We start from the raw sequence: 17,015 nt of genomic DNA, 5'->3' as shown, positions 1-17,015 counted from the left end.
GGTGGAGATGATCTGCCCCCAGAGCAACAGCGCCCGCCACCGAGCTAGCAGCTAACCCGGCCAATTCGCCTCCCCAGACAGCCAGCCGCAGTTTAGCAGGAGCGGGATGTCAGGAGGGGGCGTGCGGCTCGGCTGGGCTCGCGTCCCGGCTCCTCCGCCGGGATCACGGAAGCAAACTGTGCGGGAGGAAAGCCAGACCGCGGATCTGGCAGGAGGGAACGGCAACCGCAAGCCCCCGGCTCCGCGCTCAGCTCTCCGACCGCCGCGTCCCCATGTCATCCGCGGCAGCGGGGCGCAACGACCCCCGGCCTCTTACTCCCGCACCTCGCCCCGCTTGCTGCTCAGGCCGGCTGTGCCAGCCCCTAGGCACCCCCTGCGCTGGCTCAGCCCTCCCCAGGCAGGGTGACAGCGGCGGCAGGGTGCAGTGCTACTTCTGACACCGAAACCCGCTCGTCCCGTGTAGAGGAGGCAAGTGCGGCAAAGTCCCTGGGGAGGGGGAAAGGTGTGCTGTGGAACCCCTGGCACCCCGAGGGACACGTCTCGGCTTCGGGGGCCGTTTCCTTGCCAGCATCCCCTCGTCAAGGAAAGGACACAGACCTTAGGAGAGGGTTGGGGTGAGGGGGGGAGGTTGGGGGTAGCGGGGGCTATTATATGCCTCTCCCCCACCCCTCCGGTATGCAAACTGAAAGGTCTAGAAACCACTGGCCCCATCCCCCAAGCCCTTCCTCCGGAGCATCGAGTCTCGCCCAAAACACCACGGCGCTGGGGCCGGTGCCCCCCCGGGGGCGGGCGGCGGCAGCAGCGGGCAGGGCAGCGGGCAGAGCAGGCAGGGCAGGAAGGACAGGCAGAGCTATGCCGCGGGTCTGCTCTCCCCCTGCGGTCACGGCCCCTGCATGCGCGACCCCGGCACAGGGAAAGGGGAGCGTCCCCGGGGGCTGCAAGAAGGTGGCCGGCTGCCCTGTCCCTGCTCGCTCCATCCCACCCCGGGAGGGCACACGGCTTGGAAGTTGCCCTCGGCCCGGTAAGGGGGCTCGTTGCAGTGCCAAGGGGCCAGTGAAGCAAAGGGCACTTTACGGCAGGCTGAGCGCAGCCTCCGACGGGGCATTTCGTCCTCTTTGGTATGCTGAGAAGTGGCTGCTCTCTGCTGCAGCGGCAGCGGCGGGGAGGAAAGGGGCGAGACGAGCTGGCAAACGGGAGCGGGGAGAGGAGAGTGAAAAAATTCCGCTGAGATGCCCACCTCGACTCTCTGCACTGGCCCTGAGCTGGGCAAAGCGGGAGTCGGCACCTCGGCTGTCGGGGAGGAGAGGGGTGCGGGCTGACAGGGCTGCTGCTTGTTGATGTTGGGGTGTCAGAGAGGCAACGAGAGCCTATGATCTACTACACTGCAGTGCCAGCGTCAGGAGTCTCCTGCTCGGGAGCTGCCACTGCAGGGCAGCCGGCACACACACACACCAGCGCGCACCCACGGCATCCCTCCCCTCACAGCCCGGGCTCCAGCAGCTCTCGCCTCCCCAGGCACGCAAGTGCTTGCAGACAGCCTGCCGGCCGGGGGGAGCGAGCTCGGCGGCAGGGGGGAGGGGTGCGGGGACCAGAGCCCGGTGTGAAGGGGGCGGGGAGGGCCGGTATTTCCCTGAAAAGCTCCCTGTTCCCCCGCCCGCCGAGCATCCCTCCTCTCCCACCTTGCTCGCCCAGCGGCGGGCTTGGCCACAAGGCCGCCCCGAGCAAGAGGGATGCAACAGCAGCAGCGTGACCCCCCCGGGACCGGGCGGCCCAGAGCACCTGCATTTGCATTTCTTATGTAATGTACTGCAAGTTTCCCCCTCGGAGCCGGGCTGAACCGAAGCGCATGATCCTGACTGCCAGGCAGGCAAGGAGATGCACCCAGAGACACCGGCGTGTGCACAGAGAGGGGTCATCCCGGCAGGGAGAGGCGGAGGAGACGCAGCCACCCAGGCAGTGCTGCTGCTGCTGCTCAGCAGAGCTGGCTGAGTTGCCGTCTGGGCACAAACCCCAGGAAAGTGTCCACCCCCTTTCCTCACTCCCCTCCACCTTTCCCGGCCTAGACTCCCGGGGGCGGCGGGAGGGGGAGTGATAAGGGGGAGCCTCCAGGCCGGGGGCGTGGGGTGTCGGGCTTGACTTCAGAAAGCCAAGCGAGGGGGTGGGGGTATGTATGTGTGTGTGTGGGGCGGGGGTGACACATTGTAAGCTAATCAGAAAGTGCCGTGCAGGACCCGAGCCCTGTCACACTCACCCAGCGCAGGCAGGGCCGGCTCACACCAGCACGGCAGGCTCGGGCTCCCCTTCCCCGAACTGACTGGGGGCGTGCACAGGGGGCTTGCTTCGGGGGATGGGAGAGAAGGGGGGGGAGGGTGGTTCTACCCGCTTCCCCTCAAAAGGGGTAGCGATATAAAAGTTTTCTTCCTTGGAAATAGCACACGGAAACTAGGAGGTGCAGGCTGGGCTAGGGTCGCCTTTGATTATTTTTTTTTCCTATTCTCTTCCGTGGTGACAGTGGCTGAAGCTAATCCAAACCTCTCCTTGCTTATTCATACACGTATGCACATGCATGTCCGTGCTGGCCTCGTTACATTTCCCCCTTCTCCCCTCAGCAGGATTGCAGATCTATCTCGGCGAGCAACAGACAGAGTAGCAATAAAAGAAAAACAACGCAGTGCAATGGATTGCTTACCAGTTTGGTTCTTGTTTTTCTTAAGACTCTTGCCACAAAGACACTGCAGCATATGCGATCCTTTGCTGAAAATGTTCCAAAGAAACCACATTGATTTGGGCGAAAAGCAATCCAGCAGCTTATACACCCTGAGAAAGAAGAGATCCTTGTGGTTGCATAATAATAAATTGAGACCAGTTCTCCTGAAGAGGGGCACCAGTTTTATCATAGAAAAAGCGATTATATTCCGATCTTCTCCCAGTTTTTTTTCCTCACGTGGTGTATTTCTTTGAGACTTTTCAACGGATGCTTTTTTTTCAGCCAGGCTGAATGGTTATTCCCCCTAGATCAACACTGGATTATAACCAAAAGCGTGGAGAAAATAAAAGAAATCCCTTTCTTTTTTTCAGCATGAAGACAAACGAAAAGTAAGGTAGTGAAATCCCAGCCGAGGCCAAAACCTCATCAGAGACACCGGCAAAACGCGGAAGAAAGATCCCCAGAGAGAAAACCATAGCCTGGTACTTGACTGCTAGGAGGATGGGTGGATCTGCAGAACAAAAGCCACGGCAGGATCCATCCTACTGAACGACTGCCATTGTGCAGCCCCGCGGCGGGAGAGCGCACCGCCAGCACCCGGCGAAGCCCGGCTGAGGCGCAGAGACCGCTGCCGGCCGCGGGCGCGGACCCCGCCCGCAGCCCCCGCCGATGCCCCGCAGTCCCCGCCGCCGCCGCCGCCGCCGCCCCGCGACGCCGCCCGCCCTCGCCCGCGCGGGCCGCTCGCCTGCCGGCCCCGGCTGCCGCTGCGCCCCGCACCGCCGCGCAGGAGGCAGCACCCCCCGCCCCGCGCCGCGCCGCGCCGCCCCGCGCCGCCCGCCGCAGCCTCGGCGCCCAGTCGCCGGCGGGCGGCGGGGGGAGGAGGAGCCGCCGGGCCCCGCCGGCCCCGATCGCCGTCACGTACCCACGTGCGGCCCGGCCCGGCTCGGCCCGGCCCGGCGCGGCACCGCCCGCGGCGGGACACACACACACACGGGAACACACACACACACGCACGCACACAGAGGCAGCCGCCCCTGAGCAGCTCCGAGGGGCAGAGCGCCGCAGGCCGCCGAGCAGAGGGACCCCTGCCCCCGTGAAGCGCCCTGACACCTTGCCCTGCCCCGCGCCTGGCTTTCGGCCGGCTCGGAGCGGCCCGAGTGGCCAGCGCAGCGCCGAGCCGCCTCAAGTCAGCCTGACCGCGGGTGTTCCCAGGCGCTGTCCCTGCTGCCGGCGCGCCTAAAAAGTGTTTGGGCCAGGTTTTGGGATGGCCCCAGCAGAGGTGCCTGTTTCGTGTTAGGATGGTGTCCCGCATGGCAGGGTCCTGGGCCGCGACTGGGTTTCCTTCCCAAGAGCTGCTCAATACCCTGTAGAGGCAGTGCTAAGATAGCCCCTCCAAGCACCCGCTGCGCACAGGAGGTGACAGGTCCACAGGCCGGCGGACCAGCTCCTCAGAAGGGCTGCTCACTGCTCTCCATAATCCCAAACAGGAGCACTGCCCTCACACCGGCCCTCCGCAGCCTCCGCGGCAGGGCTGTGCTGACCATGCGGTCGCACCTATGGGCGGCAGCTGCAGCACTGGAAGAGCTGGAAGCTGATGGCCATGCTCTCCCTCTCCCTTTTAGATGCTCTGCTGGGATGTGTGGAGTCTGGAAGGTGTTGGAAGTGATGGGTCAGAGGCAATGAATAGAAGAGGGAAAAGAGAGCAAGGAAGAAGTAGAAAAGAGCTGCTCAGAAGAAGGTGGAAGGAGAAGACAGAGGTGATGGAAGTGAGACAGTGAACAGCTCGCTCTCCTCTCCTGCTCTGTCTCTCATTGCCAAAGTCCACCTTCTTGGTTATCTTTACTTCTATGGACAAAGGTCCTCTCTTTGATCATTATGGGGGTTTTTCTGGTTTGTTTTCACCTGTGACATTTCTGTCAATATTTGCATTTCATGGTCAGATGTTGGAGTTTTCTCCTGAAGCCGTGGAAGTTGTCATTGCTGCAGGATGTGTAAGGCTGAAGTATGGTTAACACCAAGGTCTGTGTGTGCCTTTCCTGCCCTGGGAGGATTTCCCTCTGGTTACCAGCGCTTGGGAAACTCTTAAGGTAACCATTTGATCAGCACAGCAACAGAAGTGCCGGGAACCAAAAATTTTCCAGTAGTTTTCATTTCAACTACACGCTGGATTTCTGCATAGAGGCGAACTGCTCCCTTGCCAGATCCTCGTCTACACGATCTTTATACATCAGTGTCCTGTTTTACGGAGACAAAGAATGAAGGGCTATATTGTGAGAGGCAGCCCATGGAGTTTTCAGGACATCACATGGGGAGGGTAGGTGCCTGCATCTCAGCACCCAAGTTTGCAAAAGCAAAAATAAGCACAGCTCAATTGATAAAATTTTAAGAAAAGTTAGAGCGAGGTAAAGGTCACAGAAGAAGTTAACCCTAAGAAGTGGCTTGTCCCCTTGTCCCACCCGCTTGGCTGTGCTGCCTGTTGAGCTAACCAACCATCCTTCCCAGTGCTCAGCCGTTACACGGACCTCCGGGAAGAGGAGCTGGCTCGGCCACCTTGCAGCCAGCTGGCTGGGAGTTCACAGCAGCCCTCGTGGTATTCATTGTAGCTCATATGTCACGGCTCCCTACAAACATAAAATTGATCTAGAGTCTTCCTGGAATATCTGAGATCTGTGTCTACCTTCCCTTGACCATGAGAGCCAGCATTACACAGCTGGCAACAGTCTGTGATCTGTAGAGAGCAAAAAGTCATTTACAAGCTTTCCACCCAAGTAATTGGTTTATATACCTCCCTCAGGCTAGCATGCAACTCCCTACTTTCTAAATGAAAGTACAACTCCTGTTTAGTCTCTCATTATCATTCAGATGTCAGTAATTGTGGCTACAGAACCAACGGGGGCTAGTTCTGATGGTGATACACCATTTCAGGTTTACCAGAATTAGAACTGAAGCAGAAACTCTGTTATCTCAAGTGAAAAACAAAAAGCCCTAACATTCATCTTGCCTGTCTGGTGACTTAATGCCCTTGAAGAGGTCTCCAGAACCTGGCAGGCCTGCAGAGAAATACCTGAGCAAGAGCAAGAATTTATTCAGGATTCCTCTTCATGCAAAGTCAAAGTCACGGAAAGATTAGCCTTTTGAAACAGGAGTTGACCTAACGTGGAAAAAAACAGAGGAGGAGTCTTTTCTTCTTTGGTGAAATATGTATGACAACCTTAAAAAGTCTAAAACATATACTTAGGCCTATCTAGCCTAAGCATAAATTATCCTTTTCAACATTTTAATTAATTTATATAAATGACCTATCATTAACTGACACTGAACTGGGTATCAGCATTTTATCACAGTAGGAAGATTCATGAACAAAAATAACTACCATACTTTACTGAGTACAATGTGTAAACTCTTAAATAAAATTTAAAAAAAAAGACCTGGGCAAATAAAAGGAAACATTCCATCAAGGGTTCTTCTCTGTCTTAGGAACATAGAATAAGATGACTTGAAGAGGGATATATGCACAAAAGGTGGGCAGATCTGTGGAAGAAAATGTCATCTACCTAGTCTTTGTAACTCAAGAGAAGTGAATAACCAACAGGTGATACTTGATTCAGCTCTTCCTCCAAGGATGTCAGGGTCACATCTGGGGGAAAGGAAGAAAGCAGCAGTACTGGTCACTCAGGCTGTACCAAGAAGACCTCTGATTGATAGAGACTATTGCAGTTTTGGGAGAGAGGAAGAACATAACAGAATGAAAGCCCGCTTGCTTTTATAGCATGACACCAAGAGTCATTGTCTTCTGGATCAGAGAAAAGAATCATAGAATGCTTTGGGTTGGAAGGGACCTCAAAGATCACCTACTTCCCATCCCCTAGGGGCTCTATGTGGGAGGTCAGGGTGGTGGTGATGGAGGGGCCAAATTCCAGGTAACCTGTTCTCATGAGGTGGTGGTATCAGAGGACTCATGAGGAAAATTCAGCAAAGCCTTTGAGAACAGAGACGATTCTCCCAAGATGTCAAAGTACACCTGCCATATAAGCAGCTTGCATATTAGTGAGACTGTTGACTGAATAACCCCCTCAACTCAAAGTTTCTGTATACATTGATCACAGGAGTTAATTAGACAAGGCTAGCTGTTTACACATCAACCATCAACTCCTTTGTCTTCTAAAATACAGAGCCTGTATTTAAGTATTTGTATATAATTCCCATACAGTCTAGAAAATACAAAGACTGTAGCTACCATTTAGTGAGATTGAGCCTGCAGAACAAGACATCTAGAGGTCTACCTGTGAACTAGATGATTTACTCCATGACAGCCCATGAAGATCTGGAACTTGATTCAGCTGCTGACACTTAGACATCTAGAGCTATCTGATGCTTCCTAGGATATCCTGCAACATATGGCATGGCAGATATGATTATGAATTTATGGGAGACCCGGGTCCTTATGGGGCTGCAGGTGGAGGCCACACAGTACATCCTAGAGCACCTCAAAAAGACAGTGATGACCATCTATGTGCGGGCAACTGTATAGTGCTCCTAAATCCCTACTGGTTATACTGGGGCTTACTCATTTCATTGGTTTACACATACACAGATAACTCAGTTTAGGCATCTTACCCGTTTGTATCCCAAGCTAAATGTTTATAACTGCAGACTCTTGCCATCCTTGCAGACAGTGAGTTCTGAAAACCTCTTCATCTCTTCCTCATCTATGCTGAGGATAGCATAGAATAGAGGATGGCTTCACTGGTGAGGTTAATGTGGCAGAGTATTGAGATGCCATCTTAGAGGGACATGGACAGGCCCAGGTGGTTTAACCAAACCAAGTGCAGTTTCTTGCACATGGGTCAGGACAACATCCGTTATCCATAGGAGATGATGTGCTTGAAAGCAGCCCTGAGGAAAAAGACTTAGGAGTACTTGTGGATGAGAAGTTGGACTCCAGCCACCAATGTGCATCTGCAGCGCACAAGGCCAGCTGCATCCTGGGCTGCATCAAAAGAAGTGTGGCCAGCAGATCAAAAGGTGACTCTGCCCCTCTGCTGTGCTCTGGTGAGGCCTGGAGGACTCCTCACCTGGATGACTATGTCCAGCTTTGGAGTCCTCAACACAAGAAGGACACGGACCTGTTGGAGCGCATTCAGAGGAGGGGCACAAAAATGGTCAAAGGGCTGTATCATCTCTCCTATGAAGACAGGCTGAGAGAGTTGGGCTTGTTCAGCCTGAAGAAGAAAAGGTTCTGGGGGGACCTTATAGCGCCCTTCCAGTACCTGAAAGATACCTATAAGAAAGCTGGGGAAGAACTATTCAGAAGGGCATGTGACAGTAGGATAAGGGGTAATGGCTTTAAACTAGAAAAGGGTAGATTTTGGTTGGATATTAGGAAAAATTTCTTCAATATGAGTGTGGTAGATCACTGGAACAGGTTGCCCAGAGAGGTAGTGGAGGCCCCACCCCTGGAGATATTCAGGTTCAGGCTTGATGGGGCTCTGAGCAGCCTGATCTAGTGAAGATGTCCCTGCTTAACGCAGGGGGTTTGGACTAGATGATCTTTAAAGATCTCTTCCAACCTAACACATTCTGTGATTCTACGATTCTGTAGTGTCTAGACAAGTAGACAAAGCTGAACTTTTCATCATACTTCATGGTAGATTTTTTTGACTGTTCCACAGAGAGAACATCAGAAGAACTGTCCAGGTATCAAGTGCAGTGGAGATAAAGGGATCCAGCCAGCCTTTTTGGAAATGTCACCTTGCTCTTAGTGGGAAAAGGAAGAAGAGATTGTTATTCTCCCTCCTTTCAGCATACAGGTACACTTGTCCTGAGGGAATGAAGAGGATGAGCTTGAACATCCGATGATCTTACAAATTAGAACATGCTGATCCACTGGTTTCAGCCCAGTGACACTTTCTGTAGGACTGTAAGGACTATTTCTTCCCTGAGAAAGGAAGGGAGACAATGGGGAATGGACCATATTCTCACAAGCAGATGTTAGCCAAACCCATAACTATATCTATGAAAAAAAGAAGTTTCCAAATATCAGGATTTCCAAGCTGATTAAAGAGTTGCAGGGAGTTCCTAGGGTGGTTCAGGTGAATATTGCCCTAAACTGGTTGTACACTGGTGCCTTGTACTGGTGATGTCTGGTTGGGCAGCCTGGGTAAAAGTGAACATGCATCAAAGTCCTGGAATTGTTTTAGGTTACTAAGGCCCAGTAGTCTCCTCCATTTTCTGTCTCTATCCTACCAGCCTGATATCTCACGATGGTATTGCCTGTGTGGGAGAGGAAGAGTTAACTGAATGGGGGGGAAAGGGCCTGGAGCTGCCTGCTCAGTAGGGGCCTAAGGTTCAGCAGAAGAAATTGTGGGAGGAATCCTACTGTCTCCACACAGCATAGTAAGATTTCTGAGAGTAACTGGGTGGTGGGTGGGATGTGAGTGTGATGTGGATCAAGTGTTACATGAAATGGTCTGGCACTCAGAAGCCCAGATCAGAAGCCCTTTTCTGTTATCCTGTTTTGGACTGGAACCATAATGAAATGCTTTACCAGGAGGTGCCAAGATTGTTTTACTAGAACATTTTACTGCTATCAGTGTAGTAACGCCAAACAGCTTTAGTCAAGGATCAAGACCTCATCAGCATGCTGGGCCCAATGAAACACAAAGTGCCTGGACTGAATCTATCCTTGCAGGAAAGAATAAAAGACCTAACTTGGAAGATACAGCCAGATATTGTCCCACATTAGACAAAATTTAATTCATTCACCAACTGGCAAAAAACATGAGAGACATTCATAAAAGCACAGAAATTCTCCTGGGTGCCTTAACTCTGTACACACATCTCCCCTGACAAATGTGAGGTCTGGTGGCCATAAACATCTACAAGTATGTATCACCCCTGCTTTTTCCAAGGGAGGAGCTAAATGCAGGTGGTCTGACAGAGCACAGAGTCAGCAAATGGGGTGACACACGACACAGGAGGGACCCGTGTACGTTTGCATGTAGGACTTGTCTTCAGGAAGCCTATTAAAATTCCCTCCATCAGACTTGGGTCAGTTGTGACAGCTGTACTTACCTCTCTGCCTAACCTGTGGTGACCAGATGGCAGTGACTGCCTTTCAGGCACTTGGTGGGGGTTACAGAAAGGTGAGGGATTTACAGATTGAGCCTGCAGCCAGCTCCTGGCTGTGCTGTTGGGGGCTGCCCCGGTACCAACTCGAGCTGGCTTCATCACAAAGCCTGGCTCAACTAATCAAAACTTTGGAGTAAAAACAGAGTCCTGGCCACTCTATGATTTACGAGCAACTGTAAAGCACTCTGGTCACAGCAGGGGACTGGGCAACATCCCTGTTTAAATTTGTGAGGCTAATACTGCAGTGGTTTCCTCTGTCAGTCATTGCAGAGTCCGTAATCTGTAGCAAATCTGAGCTCATTGTTGTCATATCAACAAAACACAGCTACAGGTACTAGAGCAGAAGGCACTGGTTTTAAAACAAACCTGGTCCCGGCACCACTTTCTAATGCAGATTGTGCCTCTTTCCTTTCAATAACAGAAGTTTCATGAAGTGCAAGAGCAGGTACTAAAGGGCAGAGATTAGTAATTTGAGAAACTGAAAAATGTTGAAGAAGCAGTTACAGTTAAGATAATACAAATACACGGCAAGAAATGTCTCAAGGACTTCAGGGCAATGGCATTGAAGAAGCAATTAACCATGAATTTAAGCAAATATTGCAGATTTTAGGGCAGAGGAAGGACTTAAAAATAGCTTGGCCTAAGTTGTTTAGGTGATACAATGGTTTGTTATCTGTAGTTGCTTGATTTAATTTCAGATATGCGTAATTGCTATGAAGACAGACTAGTGAAACTTTTGTAGTTCTTAAAGGGCAAAACATTTGTGTTACAGTTCTGTGGCTAAATTAAAAATTGTGTCAGCGAAGGACAGTCAAATGCTTCAAGTGGTTTAAGTGGAACAGAATCATTCTGCTTCAGCAGAGCTTCTGAAAAGCTTTCACATTTGTGTCGTGGTTTATGTTTATTGTATTTGAAGGTGTGAAGAAATAAAACTGTGGGGGAAAAGAAGGAGATAGCATAGTGTTTTCTTCACTGACCTGAGCCATAAAAGTAACAAAAGCCTCTGAAAGATCCTTAGAAAACTAGCAAGCACTGATGAAAGCATAATAAAACCCGGTACCTTAAACCTCGTGCGATCACCCAACGAGGAAGCATGAAAAATGCATTGATCTAAATGAGAGTATAATTGATACAGAAAGCAGAGACTCGGTTCCTGGTGAGATAAAAAGCAGTACAGTGGTGACAAGCTTGAACACGTGTTTGCAGACTGTTCGTATTTGCCTCGGTGCCATTTAGCAGAGCACCCTAAGGCAGCAGCTGCAGCAATTAAAGTGGCAGGCACAAAAGGTGGGGAGGTGGGCTGCCAAGCCATTTAGACAGACCTCAGTGAAATGTGTAGACGATGCAGCACGGTGAACATGAGGACGGATCACCACAGAACAGCGGAAATCTGTTTGCCATCAAAGCAGAGCAGGAGAATTTGCAAACACGTACCTGCTGGACACAGAGGACTTTTTTTTTTTTTTCCTGAAGTGTTTTTATCTGCAGTATTTTCATATCAACACATATGTTCCCTGAAACAATAACCACCATCCGCAGGAGGAAATCAGTCCCCTGAAGGAAGAGTATTCAAACCATTCAAAACCTACATCAAATCCCTTGGAATAAATTATTTTCCAGGCTTGGCTTGTTAAGTGGTGCATCAAACCCAGCCAGCAATATCAAACTGTCATAAGATGAACGGTACCCTTCAAATAAGTAAGTAAGAAATAGATGAAGGTAAAAGTGGACTCACCTATCTAGTTGCTTGACATAGGAACTGATCTCACTCAAGCTGTAGACACTCGGCCATGGGAAACAAGAGGGGAAATCCAGTCAGCCCTGCCTGAGTATCTTTATCTTTCCATCTCTTACACAGATAACTGAATCCAACCTATCCACAACATTAGCCAGTGGCCAAAGCTGTAAACATGGAAGTGAGAGACACTGAAAGCAGTACTCTGAGGACTTGACCCAAGGTCATAATGCTAAGGCCACTGGCTGAAGCTTTTTCTCTGTTGCATATTATGTATATGTCAGGTGCTATAAACCAACAGTGTGTGAATAGCCCAGGTAAATAAGACAAAAAACAGTGAAAGGAATTAAAGAGCTTAGTAAGCAGAGACAGTGCCAAGAGTTGTTTGCTTTTTTTCCAGTGAGAGCTCTCTACATGCCAGATTTCATTATCACCTACTGTTGCCACAGAAGTGATCAAGAAGAGCAAAGATACGATACTTATTCTCCCTTTTTTTTCTCCGACCATAAAAGTAGCCAAGGCTTACCCAAGACAGAATTAATTCAGATCTAGCTTGAGTCCCTTAATAGGCAATTTTACTGTGCCATTAAGACACAACTGAGATTTGGGTATCTGTCCTCCCAGGTGACCCACTTTTGCCTTTTCTTCCTGTCTAAATAAAGAAAAATCCTCTCTTGGTAAAGACTACACCAGGTAAATTATCCATTATTTAGCTGCAAAGCCATGCTTTCTACTTTAAAAAACTGTCTGTTTTCTATATGCTGTGGTTCTGAGAGTTTATTAACCTATGTGTATGGCTGAAGACAGCTTTAATGGGACTTGAAATTTTCTTACACCTAGGAATAAATTTATTCTACAATGGATGTATAAAGTGATTGTTGAAGACTGAATTCTAATTTTGATGCCTAGTGATAGTCATAGTGAGTGAATTTCAGCTCCCAGCTTAAAAGACCTAAATGTAAGATCTCTACATGTATTTATACATAACCTATATATGTCTACGTGTGAGATAGCTGTCTCTGTTCCCAAGATACTGAATGAGATTTCCTCAGCACAGTGAATGGACTCTGAAGAATAGCAGACACTAGTGAAGAGTTTTCCTTCACACCTCAATACAGTCACCAGGTCAGCTTTGCACCAGGTGATCTGAAAACCACTCTTCATTCCACTGACTCTACTGGAAATTTCTATTTCCGTAATAGAAATTATATTTAAGAGCCTTAGTCTGCAAGTTGAATCCAGTCCTTTATTACATATGGGTGATACGCCAATAAACGGAGAGTGAAAACTAGTTGGGTTCATTTCAAAAATTAGGATACTGGCAATATTGTCAATAAAATCAGACATCTACTGATGAAAAGTACCCTGTGTGTGGACATGGCGCTTTCTGCACGTGCAAGTCAAGCTACTCTGGTTTAACTTTCTACTATGATCACCACCCACATAAACAGCTTGATCTTCTGAGGTGCTGAGAATTCATACTTTCTGGAGCCAAGAAAAGCTGCAACAGTACATCAAATCTGAAAATTGGGACATTTATTTAGATTGCTATGTGGCAATGTTGATTTAAATACCCAGCTGGAAAATGTTGGCCACAGCTTCTTCAGCGAGGAAAGCAAGCGGTACTTCACCATAACCCGTGAAAGGCTCTTTACCTGATCCTATGATTATTATTCTTTGATTTTCCAGTTAACATGTTCTTACACTTAGCATCTTTGCTTTTTTTCTAGGGTTTTTTTTCCCCCCCTATGTGTTCTGGCACAGCATTCTGCTGATTGATTTTAATGATGCCACTTCGTCGATGTTCTTGCCATTTCCAGATCTTTTCTCAATGCTGTCACCGTTGAAAGCAGAGATTTGCACCCGCCTGAAGTCGTGTCCTCTCTCCTTGTGCTATCAAGAGGCGTTGGAAATAGCTGGGTAAAGCGAGACCTCTGATTTATCATCATGTTACATTTATTCTGCTAAGGTGTAAGTGACTACAAGCTGTGTAAGTGACCACAGATCAATGGAAAGCAAGGCTTTTCCAAAGGCATTTGTTATCCTCACTCGCAGTCGGCCTCCCTTAGTCGTGACCCTAGTCAATGAAAGGTTTTAATCTGGAAGGAATTTACAGTTGCACTCAGTCTAACATTTTGCACTTGCATATAGTGCAAGAATAAAGTAGCAAGGCTGTTCTATGAATGAGGAGCATATCTCAAATCATTTTTTTTTGCCTTTTTGTTGTTTTATTAAAAAAAATAAGGATTGCAAAGGTTTGTTGTTTTGTTGGGGGTTTTTGCTCTACAAATAAAAAATCAATAGCTCCAATAAAGGTGGTGAAAGCAAACTAAGCACAATCTTGCCTTAGGATGAAAGGTGCTAAATAAAACACATATAACTTTTTTTTTTCCAGGTCCTTTTCGTCATCTCAATATCTAATGGATGTTTGTGCTGAACAAGCTGTTAATCTAGAATATCTTTCCAAGCAACTTGTTTGTGGTTTCTGTGTTATTTGTTTTTGGGGATTTTTTACAAAGAAAAAATATTCTCTATGAGCTGTTCACATCTTTCATATTTTTTTCCCCAGCCAAATTACTAGTCTCACATCTGAGTTGGGCAACTCACCAGCTTTTCAGCTACATTAACATGTTAATTTTTGAGTAGCACCTTGTACTGCACAGAGTTTGCACAGAGATCACCAGAAGTATTTCAGTTAAAGACTTTACTTTGTACTTGAAGCACGGGCCTTGGAGGTAACAATCTACTATTTAATAAATTAAAACACATAGTGGTCTACTTTTGTACTGCAAATGAATGAGAACATATTGTAAATAATAAATTACAAGAGAGACTGACAATGTACCTAGTGCACATCTTAGATCTCACATTTATATTACACTAAATGACTACTCTGTGCTTTGTGCCATGAAAGTGTAGAACAAGGTACATTAAAATGAGGTGTGTTAAAATGAGAGTGCCGTTGAAAAACTAAGCCCAGGTTTGTTTCCTGTATGCATTCCTGACAATCCAGAATAACTGTCAAATGACTGGCATTGCTATTCATTATCAGAGACACAAGTAAGTGCAGAGGATGGCTTAGAACAATGGTCTAATCATCCTTTATGGAATCATCTGAGACATTCTGCTATTATTTTCTTAAGTAATAATAAAAAGGGACTGCATTTCATTAGGTTTCATTTAAGAGAGAAAGAAACAAAGCAGTAAAAAACAGAATTAAAGCTATTTGTTTTAACCCCATTTACTCATCTGAAGTCAGAGCAACGAAATCAAGAAATTTAGAAACCATCTTAATCAAAATTAAAACAAGTCCAGATGTTGCAGGAGCTGCAGAAATAGAAGGGGACAGAACTCCTGAAAGAATCCAGCTCAGGGCCACCAAGATGGTTAAGGGAGCAGAACACCTTCCTTATGAGGAAAGGCTGAGGAAGCTGGGACTCTTTAGCTTGGAGAAGAGGAGACTGAGGGGTGACCTTATTAAAGTTTATAAATATGTAAAGGGCAAGAGTCAGGAGGATGGAGCCAGGTTCTTCTCAGTGATGGCCAGCGACAGGACAAGGGGCGATGGGGCATAGGAAATTCCACTTGAATATAAGGAGGAACTTTTTCACTGTGAGGGTGGCAGAGCCCTGGCACAGGCTGCCTAGAGAGGTTGTGTAGTCTCCTTCTCTGGAAACATTCAGAACCCACTTGGATGTGTTCCTGTGTGATTTAGTCTAGGTGATCCTGCTCTGGCAGGGGGGCTGGACTAGATGATCTTTTGAGGTCCCTTCCAGCTCCTAATTTTCTCTGATTCTGTGTGATTCTGTGTAATTCTATTAGTTTTTCCTTCAGCTAAGACTCATTTTCACATTAAATGATGGCAAGACAAGGCTTACAGAAGCCATTTAAGAGTGAATAGGTTAGTGATTATATTAATTAATCCTGCTTCCAACATGTGTTAGGTTTCAGTGGAGTTCCAGAGAGACTCCAACTCAGGTGGCAGCTGGCAAGGGTGAAAATAATGCTGTGGAAAACTAGGCAAGGCAGAAAACAGTTGCACTTTTTATTAAATAACCTAGGGGCCAGCATTTTTGGAATATATTCTTAATACATTCTGAATCCCTTCTCAGGACTGCCTGAGTCTGGGTAGGAGGCAACATTTTCCATGCTTTCCCTTCTGTAGTGGTAAAGGCTGGAGGAGAATCTGATGAGAATGAGACCATAGAAAGTGAAAGACTTGTCTAGATATCTAGACATCTAGGGTCGAGCTATTCCTGGAATGTATTTGATTTACACAAAGTAAATAGTCAGCACAGGCTGATTTGATAGTTTTCTATTCTGGCTTATGCTAATCTCTCTTTACATCATTCATAAACTCTCCTGGGACCACAGAGCAATGTAGAGAGCTCTACACGTATGGAAAAATCAGGTTTTGCTTCATTAACAAGTGTCTCCATAAACTCATTATTACAAAGAAATAAAATGGCATTAGAACTGATGAAATACCAAAGGGGAAAAAGACACAGGCAGAGCCCCTGCTGCAGTGTGCTGTGCCAGCAAGGAGTCCCAAGGGCTGACACAGGCATATTGTGGTTTCTAAATGTGAGGGGGTTTGGTTTAGGAATATGAGGGCACTATTTCTTCCTTGTTATAACACACTGTAAGGTGTCTGAGTTAAGCAAGCACCAGAAACACGGATGTTTAGATTATCCCTGATCTGGGTATGTAAAAGAACACTTCATGTCTCCCGATTTCATTTGAAAGAGCCAGGAAGTTAAAACAAGTGTTAGCCATCTGGTAAGAACTGGGAATTTTTAACTGACGTATTTACTAAATATTTTATTTTCCCCCACCCCCTTTTTATGCACCAAATCTAAGTATCATTGTGTTAGTGAGGTTATTTCCAAGTTAGCTGCCACAAGGTATCATAAAATTGGAAGGCTTCAGGGCTTTTCTGCAATAAGCCTATTTAGGAGGCTTCATCTGCTAAATAGGGCTAAAATAGGGAGAGAAGATGAAAAACAGAACAAAACTTCAAGTTCCTCCTTCTTGCCACACTCAACTAGATGCACTGGTTTTTGTCATTGTCCATCAACAGGAGTAGAAGATAATGTTCCACCCAGCATTAAAAAAGGACACTGTCAACCTAGCTTTAATAAATTAAATCAAAATCTAATAAAGCTACTCTCTCAAAAGGGCACCTGCCTCTGAGATCATCTCCTCTATATTCTTTCTCATTATTTAAACTAATTTTATCTAATTTAATTTTTTAATTTCTTTTCCATTCTCTGCTGCTGTGAGACCGGTTCTTCCTCTACACAGATGCAAGCAGCTTGCAAAGATTCCCTGGAGGATGCTTGGAAGTAGGACTGAGATCTCAGGGACCCTTAATGTATAGCTACCCACCTGTTCATCGGCTCCTCTCTTCTTTAGCTTCAAGCAGAATGAGGCACGTTAGGA

At 47.7% G+C, this 17,015-nt stretch overlaps 1 protein-coding gene across 2 annotated transcripts in view; it reads right to left on the bottom strand.

Annotated features, from left to right (window-relative positions):
* The window catches only part of FGF14 (fibroblast growth factor 14), a gene marked incomplete at both ends in the record, with an annotated part of 405,860 nt that extends 402,963 nt beyond the window's left edge, over positions 1–2,897 (bottom strand). For both annotated transcript variants that reach the window (XM_084262278.1, XM_084262280.1), the window contains one exon: positions 2,690–2,897. In XM_084262278.1, the coding sequence (XP_084118404.1) occupies positions 2,690–2,897 (208 nt within the window). The remainder of the gene's footprint in view (positions 1–2,689) is intronic.
* Positions 2,898–17,015: the final 14,118 nt, after the last annotated feature.

Source organism: Gallinula chloropus (assembly GCF_964237585.1).
Source record: "Gallinula chloropus genome assembly, chromosome: 1".
Classification (NCBI taxonomy): Eukaryota; Metazoa; Chordata; class Aves; order Gruiformes; family Rallidae; genus Gallinula; species Gallinula chloropus.
The sequence above is the reverse complement of the archived record's forward strand: the minus strand, read 5'-3'. Positions and strand labels throughout refer to the sequence as shown.